We start from the raw sequence: 20522 nt of genomic DNA on the forward strand, positions 1-20522 counted from the left end.
AGAAGGGAGGAAGGGATAACAGGGAACTACAGGCCAGTCAGCCTAACCTCAGTGGTGGGGAAACTATTGGAAGCAATTCTGAGGGACAGAATTAATCTACACTTGGAGAGGCAGGGATTAATCAAGGACAGTCAGCATGGTTTTGTTAAAGGGAGGTCATGTCTGACCAATTTGATTGAATTTTTCGAAGAGGTGACCAGGTGTGTAGATGAGGACAATGCATTTGACGTAGTCTACTTGGACTTCAGCAAGGCTTTTGATAAGGTCCCGCATGGGAGACTGGTAACGAAGGTAAGAGCCCATGGGATCCAAGGCAATTTGACAAATTGGATCCAGAATTGGCTGAGTGGCAGGAAGCAGAGGGTGATGGTCGAGGGGTGTTTTTGTGACTGGATGCCTGTGTCCAGTGGGGTTCCACAGGGATCGGTGTTAGGTCCCTTGCTGTTTGTGGTATATATAAACGATTTAGACTTGAATGTAGGAGGGTTGATCAGTGAGTTCACGGGTGACACGAAAATTGGTGGGGTGGTAAATAGTGAGGAGGATAGCCTTAGATTACAGGAGGATATAGACGGGCTGGTCAGATGGGCTGATTTGTGGCAAATGGAATTTAATCCGGATAAGTGTGAGGTGATGCACTGGGGCAGGACAAACAAGGCACGGGAATACACGATGAATGGTAGGACCCTGGGAAGTACCAAGGATCAGAGGGACCTTGGTGTGCATGCCCACCAGTCCCTTAAGGTAGCAGGACAGGTAGATAAGGTGGTAAAGGTGGCATATGGGATACTTGCCTTTATTAGCCAAGGCATAGAATATAAGAGCAGGGAGGTTATGCTGGAACTGTATAAAACACTGGTTAGGCCACAGCTAGAGTATTGTGTGCAGTTCTGGAATCCACATTATAGGAAGGATGTGATTGCACTAGAGAGTGCAGAGGAGATTTACCAGGATGTTAAAAACAAAAAGCTAAAAGCTACTGCAGATGCTGGAAATCCAAAACAAAAACAGAATTACCTGGAAAAACTCAGCAGGTCTGGCAGCATCGGTGGAGATATTTCACCTTTCTCCTAACTATACTCAGTTCTGCCGAAGGGTCATGAAGACTCGAAACGTTAACTGATTTCTTCTCCACCGATGCTGCCAGACCTGCTGAGTTTTTCCAGGTAATTCTGTTTTTGTTTTACCAGGATGTTGCCTGGGCTGGAGAGTTTTAGTTATGAGGAGAGATTGGATGGACTGGGGTTATTTTCCCTGGAGCAGAGAAGATTGACAGAGGGACATGATTGAGGTGTATAAAATTATATGGGGCATAGATAGGGTAGATAGGAAGGAACTTTTCCTCTTGGAGGAGGGATCAATAACCAGGGGGCATAGATTTAAGGTAAGGGGCAGGAGGTTTAGAGGGAATGTGAGGAAGAATTTTTTTACCCAGAGGGCGATGGGAATCTGGAACTCTGCCTGAAAGGGTGGTAGAGGCAGAAACTCTCATAATATTTAAGAAGTATTTGGATGTGCACTTGCGATGCCACGGCATACAAGGCTATGGGCCTAGTGCTGGAAAATGGGATTATAATAGTTAGGTACTTGTTTGACTGGCGCAGACTCAATGGCCAAAGGGCCTTTTTCTCTGCTGTAGACCTCTATGACTCTGAGGTTCTAATCTCTTGGGTAACAGTTTGTGCTTCTTATTTTTAAATAACTATATTACTGAGCTGTACTTGAATTTGCATATTGAACTTGGTCACCGTACTTTCAAGTGCACACTGCTTTGTAAGTTGATTAGTACTTGGAGGTGCCTACACTTAGGATCCTGATACAGTTCTTCACCCCGGGAATGAGGGGATAATATTTATCAGGATCATTCCTTGGCAAGGCACAATGTTCTCAGAAGAGCAATAGTGTTGGCAGTCTTGGGTGTGTGATAGTAATTGGACAGGGTTGTACCCTCTGGGAGGCTTGGGGAAGAATGCAGGGGATCTTGTTGGCAACAGGCCTTTGCTTGTGCTCTTTGTTCCAGTGATTTGGTACATCAGTGTGGACTGGCAAAGAGTGAAAATGAAACGTGAAATGGCTTAATGGGTTCTAAAATAAACAGCCACCTGTTTTGCACGTGTAAACTGCAGTAAGTTTGAGAAGTTATGTGGAGTTTTAATTTAGGAAACTAGGATGATTAAAAGTATCTTCTGAATCCAAATGGAAAATGGCCCGCAACTTGTGCTCATTCCTCAGTCGCACCGGCTGTTATTTCAGCGCATCTCAATCATCTTTCACACACCAACAGTTGCTTGGAAAAGGAACCATTTATGTGCAGCAGGGCTCTTATTTTGACTATATTCTCAGTCAAGTGTAAAGACACTTGTTTGAGTGAGTTATATGTTTAGCAGGGTGTGCATATATTTGCAGGGTATTGAATTGGTTTGTTTGCTCTGCCTTGGTTTAAGAGGGACTGTGTGCAAAGGGAAAATCCAGGATCTTAATATAGCTCAGCCCTGGAAGATGGAAATTGAAACTGCAAAATAAAAATGCTGAACTAAGGAAACCTCTTCTCCATTGGGAACCAGACTAAACAACACTTTTTCTGGGGTTTTTTTCTGTATTCTTCAACAGAGACCTGGTGTAACTTTCAACAGATTGACTTGTTGCTTGGCAGTATGGAACTTGAATATTGCTGAAAAGAGACATGTTGCTGAAGCTTTTTGTCTTGCACTCATCAGGACAAATGCAACAATTTCAAATGATCACAGCAATTTATACTACAGGAGAAAAATGAGCTGATTGGTTGGCAAGTCCTCTTCGATTGGACGAGACGTTGCCATGGAGAAAGTAATGGGGAACTATGGGCTCCCCAAGCTCCTGGATAATTCGAAAAGACGCAAGGCTTGAACATATTCCTTTTCTTTGCTGAGAACGGGATCCCTACATATGAATGTATGTCACTTCTAGCAAACAGGGACCCATTGTCCATGGCCACATTGATTAGCTGAGGTGTTACAATGGAGAAAGCAGGGTCGACTTGTCAATCAATCAGCTCCTTTTTTCTCCTGTAGTGTAAACTGTTGTGATTGTTGAAATTTGGCATTCTGATGTCCTGATGCGTAAAAGACAAAAGGTTTCGGCAACATGCCTCTCTTTACATCAATATTTCAGATTGACTTCAGGTGTCTTTCATTTGACAATGAGATTTACATAGAAAAATTTCAATCATGTTGCTTTATTGTAAAAGCACTGCTCATATGTAGGGTTTGATGTAGAATCATTGATTTTATTCTCTCTCTCTTTGTTCCACGCCCCAAAGCCACTGTGTCCTACACAGCAGCACAGTTTTAAATTTGATTCTCTAATTTCTGCTGATTTGGCTGATGTCAGTGGTGAAGGCACATTGCATTGCTCTGAGTTAGGGAGTGGGGTGGGGGGGGGTGGAAATATCTTTATATGACTTAACCTGCATGCCAAAGGTGGCCCCTTTGGGTGCGTAGCAGCAGTGCTCATTGCTGATCATTTTCACCGAAGCTTTAACTTACAACTTAATATGCAAAATCATTTGAGAAAATCATGAACATATATATCTATCCCACTGTCCCTGGCTCATTTCACAGGTGTCCCCAAGCCCCACACAATTCCTCAGCCAAGAGAGTGGATAGGCTGCTTCTTCCTACTCGGCACCCCACTCATGTGCGAGGTACAAACCTGTGGGTTTAAAACCTGCATTGCACCCCATCCATGCTACCTTGGCTAGCTTTGTTCAGAGTAATATTACTGCTATAGCAAAACACAGCAAAACAAAGTTGATGCTCTTAATTCATCCTGTCAAACTGCTTTCATGCCACCAGTGACAGACCTGTAACCACCACACTTATTCACCCTAATATAGAACACAAATCATACTTGCCAAGCACCGACCACTCTTGTTTAGAAGCCTCAAGTCTAATTGTACTGCTGAATATTTTTCAAGCTCAAGTGGATATTGTGCAAGTATCACACACCCATCATACTGGCTGTAACACCACAAAATGTGAAGGATAACGGAACCCTGCAGTTGATCTGAGTTTGGACCACAAGATTAGAGTCTGCCTGTCCACACTTGCCTGTCCACTTATCGTATGTTCAATCACTATGTATATAAAAATCACTGAAATTTAATCTGTAGTTGATGACCAACGTTGTTGTTAATGTATAGTATCCAGCCTCCAGTTTCTGGATTTAATTTTTGTGTTTGCTGTTATCCATAAATATTTTAAATGTGGAGCTTTCAAGCCCAAACGGGGAGTGCCAAGGGGCCTCCACCACTAACTAGTTATTGAGGCAACCTTTTCTGGGTGCCCAGGACTATTCCCATCTTGGAGAAAAATCAACATGTGCTATAACACAGCTTCTTTGTCAGTTTCCAACACTTTCCTCCCTAAAACATAGAACTTGCAACACAGGTACTTGGCCTGTGCTGGCTTATGCTCCACACCTGTCTCCTTTTATATCATTTATTTCATCATCAAATGAACATATCCTTCTATTCTTTTCTCCTCCATGTACTTACTGAGCTTATCCTTAAATTGGAGTGTTTTAAAATAATTCTGAATCCATTACTGAATTTATCCAAAATCTGAACTTGTCAACCTCTGTGCCTTTTTGCTCAATGTTCCACTTTTTCGTGCCTTTCCCAGCACATGTCTCATCCAGCTATACTTAATGGAGTCTAGAACATCTCTGCAATACTGCATCCTCCGCAAAAGAAACCTGTAACCCAGTTGTTCTTCAAAAGAAAATTCCAATTAACTAGCTTTTGTAGCAAAGATTAACAAATCTTTGTGCAAGAGTTGCCCCAAATCTTTGTGTTTAGATTTGATTGTCTTATCTTCCATAAAATGTTGAAATAAAAACCCCACAGAAAACAAGAACTGTTGTCCATTTTTGTGTTGGTCAATTCAGCAGCTTGACACAAAGACTTGTCACCTTTTTGGGCCTCCAAACCAAGCCGCTGGGATGCTCACTGGTAGAGTTTCTCTTTGTCTATAATGTGAACTGCATTCTCTCTCCCCAGAGGAACACACCTCTGGTATATTGTCATTGGACACTGTACAGAAAGCAAGACGTGCCTTTCTTTATGCATTCACGGGATGTGGGCTTTGCTGGCTGGGCCAGCATTTATTGCCCATCTCTAATTGCCCTTGTGAAGGTGGTGGTGAGCTGCCTTCTTGAACCGCTGTAGTCCCTGTGGTGTAGGTACACCCACAGTGCTGTTAGGAAGGGAGTTCCAAGATTTTGACCCAACAACAGTGAAGGAACGGTGATATATTTCCAAGTCAGGATGGTGAGTGGCTTGGAGGGAAACTTCTAGGTGGTGATATTCCCATCTGTCTTTGCCCTTCTCCTTCTAGGTGGTAGCGGTCATGGGTTTGGAAGGTGCTGTCTAAGGAGCCTTGGTGAATTCCTGCAGTGCATCTTGTAGATGGTACACACTGCTGCGACTGTGTGTCGGTGGTGGAGGGAGTGGATGTGATGCCAATCAAGCGGGCTGCTTTGTCCTGGATGGTGTTGAGCTTCTTGAGTGTTGTGGGAGCTGCACTCCTCCAGGCAAGTGGGGAGTATCCCATCACACTCCTGACTTGTGCCTTGTACATGGTGAACAGACTTTGGGGAGTCAGGAGGTGAGTTACTCACCACAGGATCCCTAGCCTCTGACCTGCTCTTGCAGCCACAGTATTTATATGTCTAGACCAGTTCTGTTTTTGGTCCATGGTAACCCCCAGGATGTTGATTTCCATACAGTGCCATTCACGACTTCGGGAAGTTCCAAAGCGTTTTACGGCCGTTGAACCGTTGTCAATGGGAATATTGGGAACCTGGGAGCTGCTCGGTGCCTTTACGTCTCCAGATTTTTTTTTTCAATCCTGTTCCGTAGGATCAATGTAGCTCATTGCCCTTTAAGGTTTGGCATTGGTTGCTAGTCTCTAGCGCTTTGATATGCTGTGCGGAGAGGCAATGCTAGCCAGTTTGCTTCAATGGATCCAGTGGCTCTAACTTGGCGACAATTTACAGAACCTTTTATCTTGATGTTCTCAGAACAGTGCGGCCGATCGGACAGAGCTGCATGTGCATTGCACACCGGCACTCGGAATTCCGTCCACCGCCAGCGATAGGTCCCTAGCTGTGGTATTCTGCCGCTAAAATTGTTCTGCCAAGTTTGGAGAGAGCGAGAAGACAATTCTGTGCCTGGGTGTTTTCAAGGAAACCCAGAAAATTTTGAGCAGCCACCGTTACACTTCACTGCCACCCCAGTGACGGGCGTAAGATAGATGTAGCAAGTTGCGTGGAAGCGACCAACTTCTAGAACTACTAATGTTGCAGAGCGGTAGTTTTTTTTGACGAAACGAAAGTGAAACTTGTCACGGTTCCCTATAAAATGGTTTTGCCAGCAGGAGAGGTGGAGCCTCTTAAATCACATAACCAGTGTATGATCAGGCCCTGTAAAACTCCCCTCGGGTTAGGGATGGGCAAGTCACTTCCCATTACCAGGCAGTGCGGAGCGGAATCAAAACTGAAACTGGGGCCTAGTTGAAGGGACTGTCGAAGGCAGTATCTGCAGCTAACTCTGCTTGAAATCAAGTAGGATTCTTGTGGCAAAAACTGTGCCATTTAGTCTTTGTGACTGATCAATATAAAGATAAGTAACTGTTAGTAAGAGATCTGCCTGTATGTGACTTGTTTTTATGTAGAGTGAACTGTGGGATTCCAGAAGTGAATGCCCTTTCCTAGGGATCAAGTTAGTTTGAAATCTTGGTGTCCTGTGCCAAAACAATTGGCTAAATTTTAGACTCCCAATGCCAATTCACACGTGCCCCAAAGTTTCAGATAGAGATTCATCTGACTTTCATTGACTAGGAAGCTTCAAGCCAGTTCATTTCCAGCAACGCCGTGACAGGGAGACTCGAGGCTGAAACTGCTGCTCCAAACTACAGACCCTGTCAGGGCTTCCCCCTCTGCTTAAAGGTGGTGCTGTTCCAGGAGTGTGTTTAACCACAGGTACTTTATGGTGAAGCTTGTTCATTTGTGCTGTGACTTAAAATTCTAAGCATTTCATTCAGCTGGTTCCCTTCTGCGGAGCAGTTTATCCCAGCTTTGTTTTGCTAAATATCTGATGATCTAATTATCTGCGCTTGCTCACTGGTGTGTGTTGTTGGTACCAATACACAAGCTGTTTTTATACCGTTGTGTTGGTGTTGGCTCTTGGCATGCAGTCTTTGCGCAGCCAGTGATAGTAAAGTAAATATGCCAGGAACAGGAGGCTGGAAGGTCTATTTTTTACCAGGTCTTCTGTCTGTTGGCCTTAGAGAATTGCATAGAAAATACAATGCAACAGACCATTTGGCCCAACTGATCTATGCTGGTGTTAATACTCCACATGAGCCGGCTTCCACCCCATTTTATCTCATTCAATCTGTACATCTTTCTATTCTTTTCTCCCTCACGTGCTTCCTCTTAAATACATCTCTACTGTTACCTCAGCTGTGAATTTCACATTAGGGATGGGCAATAAATGCTGGCCTAGCCAGCGACCCCCACATCCTGTAAATGAATTTTAAAAATTCTCCCCACTCTCTGGGGAAAGGAGTTCCTTCTGAATTCCCTATTGGATCTATTAGTGACTGTCTTACATGTAAAGCCCTCAGTTTTGGCCTCACCTCACCACCTCGCTTTTCCTCCCACCTCTCCCCCCAGGTAGTGTCCAGTGACTGTACTAGCTGACTGTACAAGGCTCACACAGATGGCATCAGTATGACATTGCAGCAATATACAAGTAGGTTCAGCATAGATCCACAGCAATGTGAGTGATTCTTAACTGCCCTCTGAAAAGGCTGAGCAAGCCATTCAGTTATTAAGAGGGTGGTTCATCACCACCACCACCTTCTCAAGGGCAATTAATGATGGGCAGTAAATTCTGGACTTGCCTTTGCCCGCATCCTATGGATGAATTTTTCTTTTAAATGTGTAATGGAATAACAAACAGCCTGTGGAGTGGCTGGTTCCAAAATATTTGACCCAGGGAATATTGGAGAGGAGTTAACAAAATTATTTTTATATTTAAAAATAAAATTTAATTACAGAATAAGTTTCCTTTCCAAGTTCTTAATGCCTTGCAGTCTCCCCTTGATTTCTGTAAGCCAAGTCCAGTTCCATCAGAATTAGTGTTTGTGATGTGATGGAACTGAGGTGCATGTTCTTGTCCAGCTGAAACTTGACCCCACTTCTTACCCCATCACCACTTCCAGGTTACCTGACCTGAAGGAATGTGGATCTTGGCAGAGATCGTGTTGTCTTCATTGCTTTCCATAGTGCTGTTTCTAGAATTTTAATTGTTTTGTTCTCTGGAGGGATATGGAGATCAGTAATTGAAGCAGTAGGTTTCAATACATTTTCTTAATTAAAATATAATTGTTCAGCAGACAACTTGCAGGAATCCTCATTCTCCACAATCTCCCAGCCCTAAGTTACTCTCCTTTTCCTGCCTCTGCCTCTTCCCTAACAGAATGTAATGCTCACTACCATGTTGATTGGTTGATGGCTCAGCACAGATACACTTCGGGAGAACCTGAATACCTGCACGGGGGCGAAAGTAATAGGAGGATATGTTGATGGAGTGAGATGCAGGAGGAGATTGATGTGGAATGTAAACCCTTAGCATAGGCCTCTTGGGCGGAATGGCTGTAAAATTGTGTGTGTGTGTAATAGGGTTGTGAGCATGCTAAAAAAAAATACTAGCAGTTTTCACCGAATCTTTGCCTTGTGCAAATTAATCAGAGATCAGCACATCAGGGAGGCACTTAACAGCTTATACCGGCAATTTCATACATAGAATTATATAGAAAGCAAGCTACCTGGTCCAACCAGTCCATGTTGTTTATTCCCCTCATGAAATATTTGTACAATGTGCTGTGAATGGCTAAGTTCAGTACTGCTGATACCACCACATTAAGACAATAAACCCTGGGGTTCAGTAGCACCCTGGGCCTGAATTGCATTGAGAGCTATGGATGGATGCAGCACAAAACATAGACACACCCTCTCACTGCAAAAATGTGTGATTGCACTTGTACTTAGCCCAAATGGCTGTTCTGCCTGACCATCCCAGCTCGTGAATGTTGACAGGTATCATAACCCATCCTGTCATCACTCCAAAGCCCTCACGCTAATTTTCCAGCAAGAGTCACTGGGTGGCCTTCAGGATAGGGAACCCTAGCTTATTTTATGCTGTAGATCTATTCTGTGTCCGTAATGTTGATTTTCTTTTTTTTTTAAAGGTGTATTCAAGTGATTCGATCAATTGAACCAAGATTCTGGTTCCATCTGCATGCCCTTTTGTGTGTTGACAAAGGCAAACCCCACTGCTCTTATTAAAGAGCTATGAGCAGAGGTGGTGGCGGTGATAAAAGAGCACGTAGAGGTAAAGGAAAAAGTCGTCTTCAGTATTACCAGCCCCACGATCAGTACAACTACACTTATCCAGCTTATCCCTTCAATCAAGGAACGGGAGCTGATAATTTTCGAAGCCAGCAGATCCGGTTTCTCACCGGGCAGACCGCTCAGGCACCTGCCTTTGTGCTTCAGCTGCTAAACAGGAACCAGGCATCATACCAGCAGAGGCAACGAGATTTCTGCCCAGTGGCCAAGAACTGGCATAGCAACTGCTGCCAGCAGCCAGTTAGATCCCCCCGACCCCTGGCTACCCCTGCCCAGAAAGGGAACAAGAACCTCAAGGTTAACAAGGAGTTAGATCAGCTGTTCTCAAACTTTCGGAACATTTCACTAGGTGGAAACCATCGACAGGAAATTGTGTCCATTTTGGGAAAGCTTAGACCAGGGGAAAGGCTACCGGCACGTAAAATAGCCAAGCAGCTCTGTGTTGAGAAAAAAATAGTCAACCATGCCTTATATGGTCTGCTGCAAGAAAACCGGGTGAGAAGGGAAGGCACTTCACCTCCCCTGTGGTGCCTTGCAGACCAAACCAAAGCCAGAAAGGAAGTTACAAACCCTGAAAGCCAACGATCATCGCCTGAGGGCACAGCTTTACCTCTCCCATCCAAGGTAGAGGAGCAGGAGTCCGAAGACGAAGACAGCTCTGAAGGTAGCATGGCCGACCAATCCAATATTGGAGATGGCGAAAGCCAAAAAAACAAAATCTTTTCCTTCCTTTTGGAGAAGGAGAAGGCCACTGCTCTTGAGATTGCCAAAAATATTGGGCTGAAGTCAGCCCGGCAAATCAACCCCACCCTTCACTTATTTGAAAATCAAGGTGATCTCTACAAAGAATCCGCGTTTCCGCCTATTTGGACCCTTTCAGACCGAAAGAAGGAAGTGCTACTGAGGAAGAGGAAGGTACATGAATTGGGTGAGCCCAGAATTGGAACTGTGGAGGTAATGCCAATGGCAGTTCCAGGTGAAAGTGATGTTTCTCAAGAAGGCGTTGAAGGGATCACAGTCAGGGAAGAGGGGAGCATTGGGAATGGCCAGGCAGTTGCCCTTCAAGGGGAAACAAATGATTTGCAGCCCCTGTCCACTTCTGCTCTATTGCTACTTGATGTTAAAGGGGAGAGCAATAGAGCCAATCATGCTGAAGCAAACTACTACGACAGCACCACAGGAAATGGCCAGTGGGCATCTGATGATATCCCTGATGACCTGAACATCATTAATCGTGTGAGCGAGGCTGGGGAGACAGTTGGTTTGCCGCAGGGCGTGTTAGCCGGCAAGCCCGGTTCCGATCAACACCCGGCGCTTTCACCGACAGACCGGCTTCGTGCCTGCTTAACGAAGAACCCAGTCAGCGGCCTCATGGAATATTCACAGGGCTCAGCATTGCAATGTGAATTCATTCTCCTCGCCCAGACAGGGCCATCCCACGACCCTCGGTAAGAGAACTCTCTTTTTTACACGCCTGGCGTGCTGACTCGGTTATTGATGTGTCTTTCTTGCCTGAGTTAGCTGAACCATATGTGCAGAGGAATTCCTGGCCTGTACTGGCGCTCATTACTGTTGAGGCAGCAAGCAGGGCCCGGATGTCCCAGGTTAAAGTAGGACGACAAGCTGCCGAATGATTCTCTTGGTGCGTGTGCATGCATTTCCCATCACAAGTTCACACTTGACTGATCTTGCCTCTGATAAGGTCACATTTTATAGCTAAACCTCTGCTAAGAAATTTGATTATAGTGGAGGAAGGGGGTGTGCTGCTACCCCACTCTCTCAGCTGCTTTTGCACGATCCCAGAGGCGAAGAGATCCAAACCGTCTAGGTAGCTTGACAGCTGCAGTGGATGGCTGGTGCAAGGTGTTTCTCTGCTTTCGCCCTTTGTCACGGTCCCATTACGCCATATACGCTAAAAGTACCAAATATTTAGATTTTCACCTTCCATGTTTGCCCTTTCAACATCTGTCCTTCCAATGTATGGTCGAGGTTAGCAGGGGTCACCAGGAAAAGGGTGAATTGCACTTGGTGAGAGGCTTAGATCCAGAGGTGACTTCCAATCAGATATCAGCTGCCTTTTCGTTAATGAAGCGTTAGCGAGAACCCTGCTGGTAACCTAGATGAGAGTTGCCTCGCAACCCCCACCTCTGATAAAATAGCCTACTGGCACTTAATATTGACCAATGTAGAGAAACAGTTCCTTAGGTGTAGTGAGTGTTGGAACATGAGGCCATTCAGACCCTTGAGCCTGTTTTGCTATTCAGTTAGATCATGGCTGATCAGCATCTCAACTCCATCTACCCACTTTCTGTAACCCTTAATGCCCTCACTCAACAAAAATATCAATCCCAATTTTTAAATTTTCAATCTTACTTGGGGCTACAAAGTGCAGCGTTAAAAATGGAAGTGTCACCGGTAGGGTGGTCATTCTCAGTCTCTAGAAAGAGATTTTCTCCATGTCTAAAGACGTCCTTGTGTTTAATCCGGGCTTTGCTTTGGGGGGGGGAACAGCACATGTATCCATGTCGGTTTTATATATCGAATAGCCATCTTGTTCTTGGCTCTCAGAGGAACTGTAGACAAGTTTGGGGAATTACCTAATCTGGGTGGCTCAGCATCATACTGGATGCTGCACTGAAGCAGTAGGGAAGCATTGACCTTTTTTTTTGGAATGGGAACCTTTGTTACTGAGCGCTTGTTGCTCCTGGTGCAGGTCTGAATCGGCCTCTGAGAAGCTTGTCTGATGCAACTCCCTTGTAGATTTCAGGCCGATATTTCAAAACCACTCAGCATAGGAATTGCCTGGGCGGTTGTCTTGTCCAGCCCTCATGTTCCCCCCTTCCCCTCCCCACCCAATGTCCACGATCCAGGAGTCGCAGCAAAAATATAGACCTCAAAGTGCACTTGGGGTTTAGCTGTTGGTAGGTCTTCTTCAGAAATCTGAGTGATGTTCAGTTTGAACGGATTGGGATCTTGGGCAGATCAGAGCCAGCAAGATCCCAGGTCGCTTGATGGCTTTGACTCACTTGCCTGAGACCTTCTGTGGGTCAATGTTCGTGAATCCAGGTTCAGAACCGGGATTCAGTCAAACCAAGGCATCAGACCACAGAACAAAAAACAATTCAGTAAATCAGCCGCTTTCTATCCCCGTACTTCTAAAAACAGCCCTGAGAAGGTGCATAAAAATACTGAAGCCTCCACAGAGGTTTATTTCAGCATTGGCAGTTTGTTGGAATTTCCATAAAATGGTGAATAATGCAGCATTTCATTGGCCAAGGGCTTTTGTCTCTGCATCTGATACCAATTGCAATATAGCGGTCTGACGGAGTGCCAGTTCTCATAGGAAACTGTTGAGTGGACACCCGTGAGACTGCCCAATGCATCTCGTATTGCGTTGAGAGAGCAAGGACACTTCAAAAGTACTTAATTGGCTGCAGGGCTCTTTGGGATGCCTTGAAGTTGTGAAAAACACTGTATAAAAACAAGTTTTCTTTCTTCCTTTCACTGACCATCTCTTTCCCTTGTGACAAAAGGTTCAGGATGCAGGCCGCTATAGGCGGCAGGAAATTCCCTCCGGCCGAAGCTAACAGCAAGAAAACGGCCAAGAAGGACGCAGCAACCAACGCTCTGAAGGTGCTGCTGAAGGAGATTCTGGGCGAAGACGTCGAGATTCCTCCTTCCTCGCCCCATCCTGAGCCTCCGGTTACAATGGAGGTTGGTATAATGTATGGACTCAGTGCAGGCCTCACCCTCGCTGTGTCCCATCACTGGCTTCAGAAAAGTTTTGACAGAAACTCCTGATGATGTTCCTGCGTTTTAGTCTCCAGGAACCAGTAGGGAAATGTTTGTGTTTAATTTAGGCCATTTCAGCCATTCTCCTCCAAGACGATATGAAAAAATATTGGGAGGTAAAATCAAAGAAAACCCAAAAATGTTTTACCAGTATATTAAGAGCCAGAGAATAACTAAAGAAAGGGTAGGGCCTATCAGAGATGTACATGGTAACTTGTGCATTGATGCTGAAGATGTGGGCAGGGTTCTCACTGAGTACTTTGTCTCCGTCTTCACTAAGGAGAGAGATGATGCAGACATTCTAGTTAATGAGGAAGAGTGTGAAACATTAGATACAATAAGCATAGTGAGAGGGGAAGTACTGGAGCGACTGACATCATTGAAGGTGGATAAGTCATTAGGACCGGATAGATTGTATCCCAGCCTGTTAAAGAAAGCCAGGGAGGATATAGCGGATGCTCTGAGGATCATTTTCCAATCCTCACTAGATACAGGTGAGATACCAGAGGATTGGAAGTCTGTAAATATTGTACCATTATTTAAAAAGGGTGCAAGGGATAGGCCAGAAAAGTATAGACCGGTCAGTCTGACTTCAGTGATGGGCACGTTATTGGAATCAATTCTGAGAGACAAGATAAGTTTTCACTTAGAAAGGCACAGGTTGATCAGGGACAGTCAACATAGTTTTGTTAGGGGAAGATTGTGTCTTACTATCTTAATAGAATTTTTTGAGGAAGTAACGAAGAGGATTGATGAGGGTAGTGCAGTGGATGTTGTCTGCATGGATTTTAGTAAGGCGTTTGACAAGGTCCTACATGGCAAACTGGTCAGAAATATGAGATCCCATAGGATATAGGGAAAGGTGGCAAGTTGGATCCAAAAATTGGCTCAGCGACAGGAAACAGGGTAATGGTCGATAGATGTTTTTGCGAATGGAAAACGGTTTCCAGTCGTGTTCCAGAGGACTCAGCGTTGGGGCCCTTGCTGTTTGTTGTATATATTAATGATTTGTCGTGAATGTGGGAGGTATCATTGGGAAATTTGCAGATGACACGAAAATTGGCCGTGTAGTTGATAGTGAAGAGGTTAACTGTTGTCTTCACAATGATATAAATGGTTTGGTTGAGTGGGCATAAAAGTGGTAAATGGAATTCAATCTGGAAAAGTGTGAGGTAATGCATTTGGGGAGGGCAAACAAAGCCAGGAAATGCTCAATAACCGGGAGGCTATTAAGAGGGGGTTGAGGAAGTGAGAGACTTTGGAGTGCATGTCCACAGGTCCCTGGAGGTGGCAGGACAGGCGGATAAGGTGGTAAAGAAAGCATATGGAATGCTTTCCTTTATTGGACGAGGTATTGAATACAACAGCAGGGATGTAATGCTGGAACTATGTAAAATGCTGGTTAGGCCACATCTGGAATTTTGTGTACAGTTCTGGGCACCACATTACTGGAAGGACATATTTGCTCTGGAGAGAGTGCAGGGGAGATTTACAAGAATGCTGTCGGGGCTTGAAAATTGCAGCTATGGGGAAAGATTGGATAGGCTATGGTTGTTTTCCTTAGAACAGAGGAGAGGCTGAGGGGCGACCTAATTGAGGTGTACAAAATTGAGGGGGCTAAATAGGGTAGACAGTAAAGACTTGTTTCCCCAAGCTGGGGGGTCAATTACCGGAGGGCAAAGATTTAAGATGATTGGTAGAAGGATTAGAGGGGACATGGAAAAAAACTTTTTCACCCAGAGGGTGATGGGCGTCTGGAATTCACAGCCTAAGTCGGTGGTTGAGGCTGAAACGCTCAACTCATTTAAGAGGCACTTGGATCTGCATCTGAACCTGTGAGGCTACAGACCAGGTGCTGGAAAGTGGGATTAAAATGAGCAGCTAGTTATTTTTTATCTTTTTCTGGCCGGCACATACATGATGGGCTGAATGGCCTCTTTCTGCGCCATAACTTTTCAATGGTTCTATGGTTCCCTGAGGGTGGTTTTACCAGTAATCCCTGCCTTTGACTGATTTGCAGAGTTACTGTTTTCAAATCCAGTACAAGTGGTCCTGTGACACCTCAAAACAGTGCCCCAGGGTAAAGAATCTTTCAGTCATGTCTTCTTATTCTACATAATACAAAATTATCATTTGCTTTTGAACACTTATGAAATTGATGGGCAGGAAACGACCAGCTGGCCCATCAATCCTGGCCCACCTCAAGATGGCTGGGCTATTACTGGCTAAACCTTCCTTTGTGCCACTCTTTCTCCTCACACCTCCATGTAATCACCTGGGAGAGGGAGAAAAAAACAAGACTAATAAAAGGAAATTGTACTCTGACTCCTTGCCAACCCCCTCAGACAATGGAAACTGGTCCAGGAGACCACATGGGCCAAGCGTTATCGCATAGGCAAATGTCTTTATAGATACGATCTCTTGCTCCTGTCAGAAACCAGTCCAACTCCCTCTTGAAGGTGAACAGAGAGTCAGCACCCGCCGCACCAGCCAGCAGTGTAATCCAGAGACTCACTACTCTGAAATGAAAGATCACCTGACATCTGGCCTATTCCTACTCTTACAATTTAAACCCATCTCCCTGGCCCTTGCCGATCTGTTAAACTGGAGTAATCCATCAATAGGGACGTTATCCAGTCCTTTCATTGTTTTATAGATCTCACCTATAAATCTACGCTTCTCAATAGTAAATAGACCTTGGGCATCGCATCAGTGCAAGTTGTTTTTGTACCTACCCTGTCCCATCCCTGCATAATTTTAAACATTCCTCATGGGCAGGAGTGGCCCACTCGGACAGACAAGCCACTCCCAAGTTTCTGTTGCGTAGCTTGCATTATACAGGGCTTGCTGGTACTCTGCTGGGTTATGTGAGGATGGTATGGGGCATGCAGACTGCTTCATCACCCTTCCTCAGGGATAATAATCTGGCAATTTCTTACTGATTTGCCTTTTGCCTCATTGATGAAGATTTGTGCTGTTTCTGAATCACCCGTCAATAAACGTTCCACTACCAAGCAGTCAGTACACAGGCACCAACTCTACTGAGGACAGAGGGAAGCTGCTCTCTAAGCCTTTCTGCTGTAGCTCTACCTGAAAGGAATTTACATATCTGGCTGAAAAATTATCTGGGTTAATGGGGATGTTGAGATTTTCCAGAGAAGGGTAGGCTGACAGGGTGAGATGAAGTGGGGTAGGAGGAGGCTTGTGTGGAACAGAAAGACTGGCACAGATCAAATGGACTGTTACTGGGCCTTATGTTCTACGTAACATATTATTGTGCGGTGACTGTGTTTCTCCGACATGTATAAGATGTTGTCTTTTTCCCCACCCAGTGTGCACCTCTTCCAAGCGAAGTGAAGACTGAACCATGTACTGTGTCTCAACCCATGCTGCCTGCAGGAAAAAACCCAGTCTGCATGTTAATGGAATATGCGCAGAAGTCAGGCAATGCCTGTGAATTCCAACTCGTGTCACAGAGTGGTCCTCCCCATGACCCTAGGTATGTGGATTCAGATACAGAAGCTCTGAATGCAGAAAAGACATTTTTTAAAAATATATAATTTTAAGAAAATATTCTGCTCATCAATTTTTGAGGGATTTAAGTGCTGGAAAATGGAACCTTTTCCATTTCAGGCTGTAGCTTATCAAGGTGTATAGTAGCAAAGTGTAGTTATGTTATTGGACGAGAGTGATACAGGGATTTGGACTAAAGACCAAGATTCATGAGTTCAAACTCCACCACAACAGCCGGGAATTTAAATTAAATTAATTCATTTAAAATCTGGAATAAATACCAGTGTCAGGAATGGTGACTATGAAATACCGGAAATTGTAAAAATCCAACTAGTTCACTGATGTCTTTAGGGATGAAAATCTACCATCCTTTCCTGGTTTGGCGTGTGTGTGACTCCAGACTCTTAGTAATGTGGTTGGATCTGAACTGCCATCAGTGATGACTTAGCCAGTAGCTAAGTTGCATTCAAGAAGGTAGCCCACCACCACCTTCTCAAGGGCTTTATGGATTGGCAATAAATGCTGACCTCACCCACAGCGTAGCCCACGCCCTGTGAACGAATCAACAAAATGTCAAACTACGCTGCCCCAATAAACACTGAGGGCAGGTAGAGAACAGAGGTAAATACAGAGCAAAGCTCCCCTTATACTAGGCTTGTCCAACCTTTTCACATGGGGGGCAACATTTCTATTTGTTTCTCACTCAGAAGGCCAATGAGCAAATTTCAGAAAGAAGGCCTGGCACAGGTTGAGGTATGAAGAAAAGAAACAACTTGCTGAGCAAAAATAAAGCAATATCAAAGCAATAAATTGATAATTAAAAAAGTGTAATTAGTAAAGATCACCATTAGAGTGTGAGAGAGACAGAGTCTGTTTGTCTGGCTTTCTTGGCTTATTCCCTTGCCCTCACCCATAGAGTGAGTGGTTGTGATTGTGTGTGGGGGTGAGGGTAAGTGGGAATCTTGAGACTGAGTTTGAGCCAAACACATATAACTTCCCATACTCACTCAGCCTATCTCTCCCCCTCGCGCTCACACGCTCTCTCCCCCCTCGCGCTCGCACGCTCTCTCCCCCCTCGCGCTCGCACGCTCTCTCCCCCCTCGCGCTTGCACGCTCTCTCCCCCCTCGCGCTCGCACACTCTCTCCCCCCTCGCGCTCGCACGCTCTCTCCCCCCTCGCGCTCGCACGCTCTCTCCCCCCTCGCGTTCGCACGCTCTCCTCCCCCCTGGCGCTCGCACGCTCCCTCTCTCCTCCCCCCTGGCGCTCGCACGCTCCCTCTCTCCTCCCCCCTGGCGCTCGCACGCTCCCTCTCTCCTCCCCCCTGGCGCTCGCGCGCTCCCTCTCTCCTCCCCCCTGGCGCTCGCACGCTCCCTCTCTCCTCCCCCCTGGCGCTCGCACGCTCCCTCTCTCCTCCCCCCTGGCGCTCGCGCGCTCCCTCTCTCCTCCCCCCTGGCGCTCGCGCGCTCCCTCTCTCCTCCCCCCTGGCGCTCGCGCGCTCTCTCTCTCCTCCCCCCTGGCGCTCGCGCGCTCCCTCTCTCCTCCCCCCTGGCGCTCGCGCGCTCCCTCTCTCCTCCCCCCTGGCGCTCGCGCGCTCCCTCTCCTCCCCCCTGGCGCTCGCGCGCTCCCTCTCTCCTCCCCCCTGGCGCTCGCGCGCTCCCTCTCTCCTCCCCCCTGGCGCTCGCGCGCTCCCTCTCTCCTCCCCCCTGGCGCTCGCGGGCAGCGAGCCTCTTCATCCTCACCACACACCCTCAATTCCCCACCTGCTGCACCATCGCATCCAGTCTTTTCCGGCCCAGCAGTGTGTGTCTCCATCCCTGCCTTGCCTGGCCCAGCCCAGCAGCCAGCCTCTCTCTCTCGCTCGCTCTCTCTCTGAACATCTCTGGAAGAAAGACACTAGTTCCATTTGGTGCTAGGTAAAACTCGAGTAGGTTTATCTACCTTGAGACAAGTTGCTATAGGCAGACACTAGAAAGCATAAGGAACAATTTATAGTGGACACAAGCTATAATGATTATAGTTATTATACCTGGGGTCTGCTGTTCTCTCAGCTCCTTTTAGGTAAGCTGCTAAAATGAGACGGCTTCTCACAATCTACTTCCTTGTAGAGTTCAGTGCATCTGGCCACACATGAACTAAAAATTACTGAAGCAAGAAAGCTTCTTGTATTTGTGACTTCAATTCTTTCTAAAGAAAAAATCCCTGGATTTCTACAGCACCTTTCACAGCCTCGACATTCCAAAGTTGCTTACAGCCAATGAAGTCATTTTGAAGTGTAGTCATTGTAACATAGGAAACGTGGCAGCCAATTTACGCACAACAAGTTCCCAAAAACTGTAGAATGATAATGATTAGATCTCCTGATGTTTAATGATAATTTTGGGATGAATTTTGGCTTGGATCTCCCCTGCTCTTCTTTGAAACAGTGGACATGGGATATTTTACCTCCTTGGGCAGACAGGGCCTTAGTTTAAAGTCTCACCCAAAAGACAGCACCTCTAACAGTGCAGCACTCCCATGGTACTGCAACCAGGAGTGTCAGCCTGGATTTATGTTCAACTCTCCAGAGTGGGACTTGAGCCCAGAGTCTTCTAACTCATATAGTAAGAGGCAACTTTGAGTTTACTGCACAGCTGTTTGATGATTGACATGATGTTAATTGTGCTTCAGTTATACAGGGCATTGGTGAGATCACATCTGGAGTACTGTGTACAGTATTGGTCTCCTTATTTAAGGAAGGATGTAAATGCATTGGAAGTAGTTCCGAGAAAGTTTTGTAGATTGATACCTAGAATGGGAGGGTTGTCTTTATGAGGAAAGGTTGGACAGGCTAAGCTTGTATCTGCTGGAGTTTAGAAGAGTAAGAGGTAACTTGATTGAAACATTTAAGACCCTGAAGGGTCTTGACAGGGTGGATGTAGGAAAGAGGTTTCCCCTCGTGGGAGAATCTAGAACTAGGGGTTTGTTTTAAATGGACAACCCTTTATTTTTAGATGAAAATGAGATTATTTTTTCTCTTGAGGGTTGAGTCTTTGGAACTCTCCTACTCTCTTCCTCAAAAGGTGGTGGGAGCAGAGCCTTTGAATATTTTTTAAGGCAGAGCTAGATAAATTCTTGATAAGCAAGGGGGTAGAAAGGTTATATGGGGTAGGTGGGGATGTGGAGTTAAGTTTAAAATCAGATCAGCCATGATCTTATTGAATGGCAGAGCAGGCTCGAGGGGCTAAGTGGCCTACTCCTGCTCTAATTTGTATGCACATCACATCAGTTGCTAATCACATACCCATTAACAAACTCCTATAAACATATCTCCTGACATGGAAATGATTAGCTGTGACAAGATGTAAAATTTTGCAGGGCTGAATCATAGCTTGTAACCTCCAAGGAGAGTTAATTTCTTATACTAAACCAGGGCGGAACATTTGGGTCCCCTTGGATTAAAGATGCCTTGGTATGTATTGTGATATATTTAAAAATAAGCCACACATTTCCGGTATGTCCTGTTTTGCTGAATTCTGTGGCCAGTCTTTACATGCTCTGCTTTATACCTGCGTTTTGTGGTTTGATGTTTTTGAAATCCTTCCCTGTAGGTTTACCATCATGGTTAAACTGGGGAACGAGACCTTCCCAACTGCCACGGCAAACAGCAAGAAGCTGGCCAAGATGTTGGCGGCGCAGGAAGCTGTCGTCATTCTCCTGGGAAATTCTCCCCCCTTTTCTTCCAAGGTAAGCTGTGGACCCACATGGAGGCAGTATTGATTGCT

At 45.6% G+C, this 20522-nt stretch overlaps 1 protein-coding gene across 6 annotated transcripts in view; it reads left to right on the forward strand.

Annotated features, from left to right (window-relative positions):
- The window catches only part of adar (adenosine deaminase RNA specific), a 68060-nt gene that overhangs the window by 22805 nt on the left and 24733 nt on the right, over nt 1-20522 (forward strand). For 4 of the 6 annotated variants that reach the window (XM_078534097.1, XM_078534101.1, XM_078534100.1 and 1 more), the window contains exons 2-5: nt 9297-10904; nt 12990-13170; nt 16581-16747; nt 20349-20484. In XM_078534097.1, coding sequence (XP_078390223.1) covers nt 9400-10904; nt 12990-13170; nt 16581-16747; nt 20349-20484 — 1989 coding nt within the window. In that variant the 5' untranslated portion in view covers nt 9297-9399. Of the gene's footprint in view, nt 1-5475; nt 5572-6525; nt 7021-9296; nt 10905-12989; nt 13171-16580; nt 16748-20348; nt 20485-20522 lie in introns of those variants that run through there. The other 2 variants (XM_078534098.1, XM_078534096.1) reach the window with 2 other exon arrangements.

This window comes from Cetorhinus maximus, chromosome 36, assembly GCF_964194155.1.
Source record: "Cetorhinus maximus chromosome 36, sCetMax3.hap1.1, whole genome shotgun sequence".
Classification (NCBI taxonomy): Eukaryota; Metazoa; Chordata; class Chondrichthyes; order Lamniformes; family Cetorhinidae; genus Cetorhinus; species Cetorhinus maximus.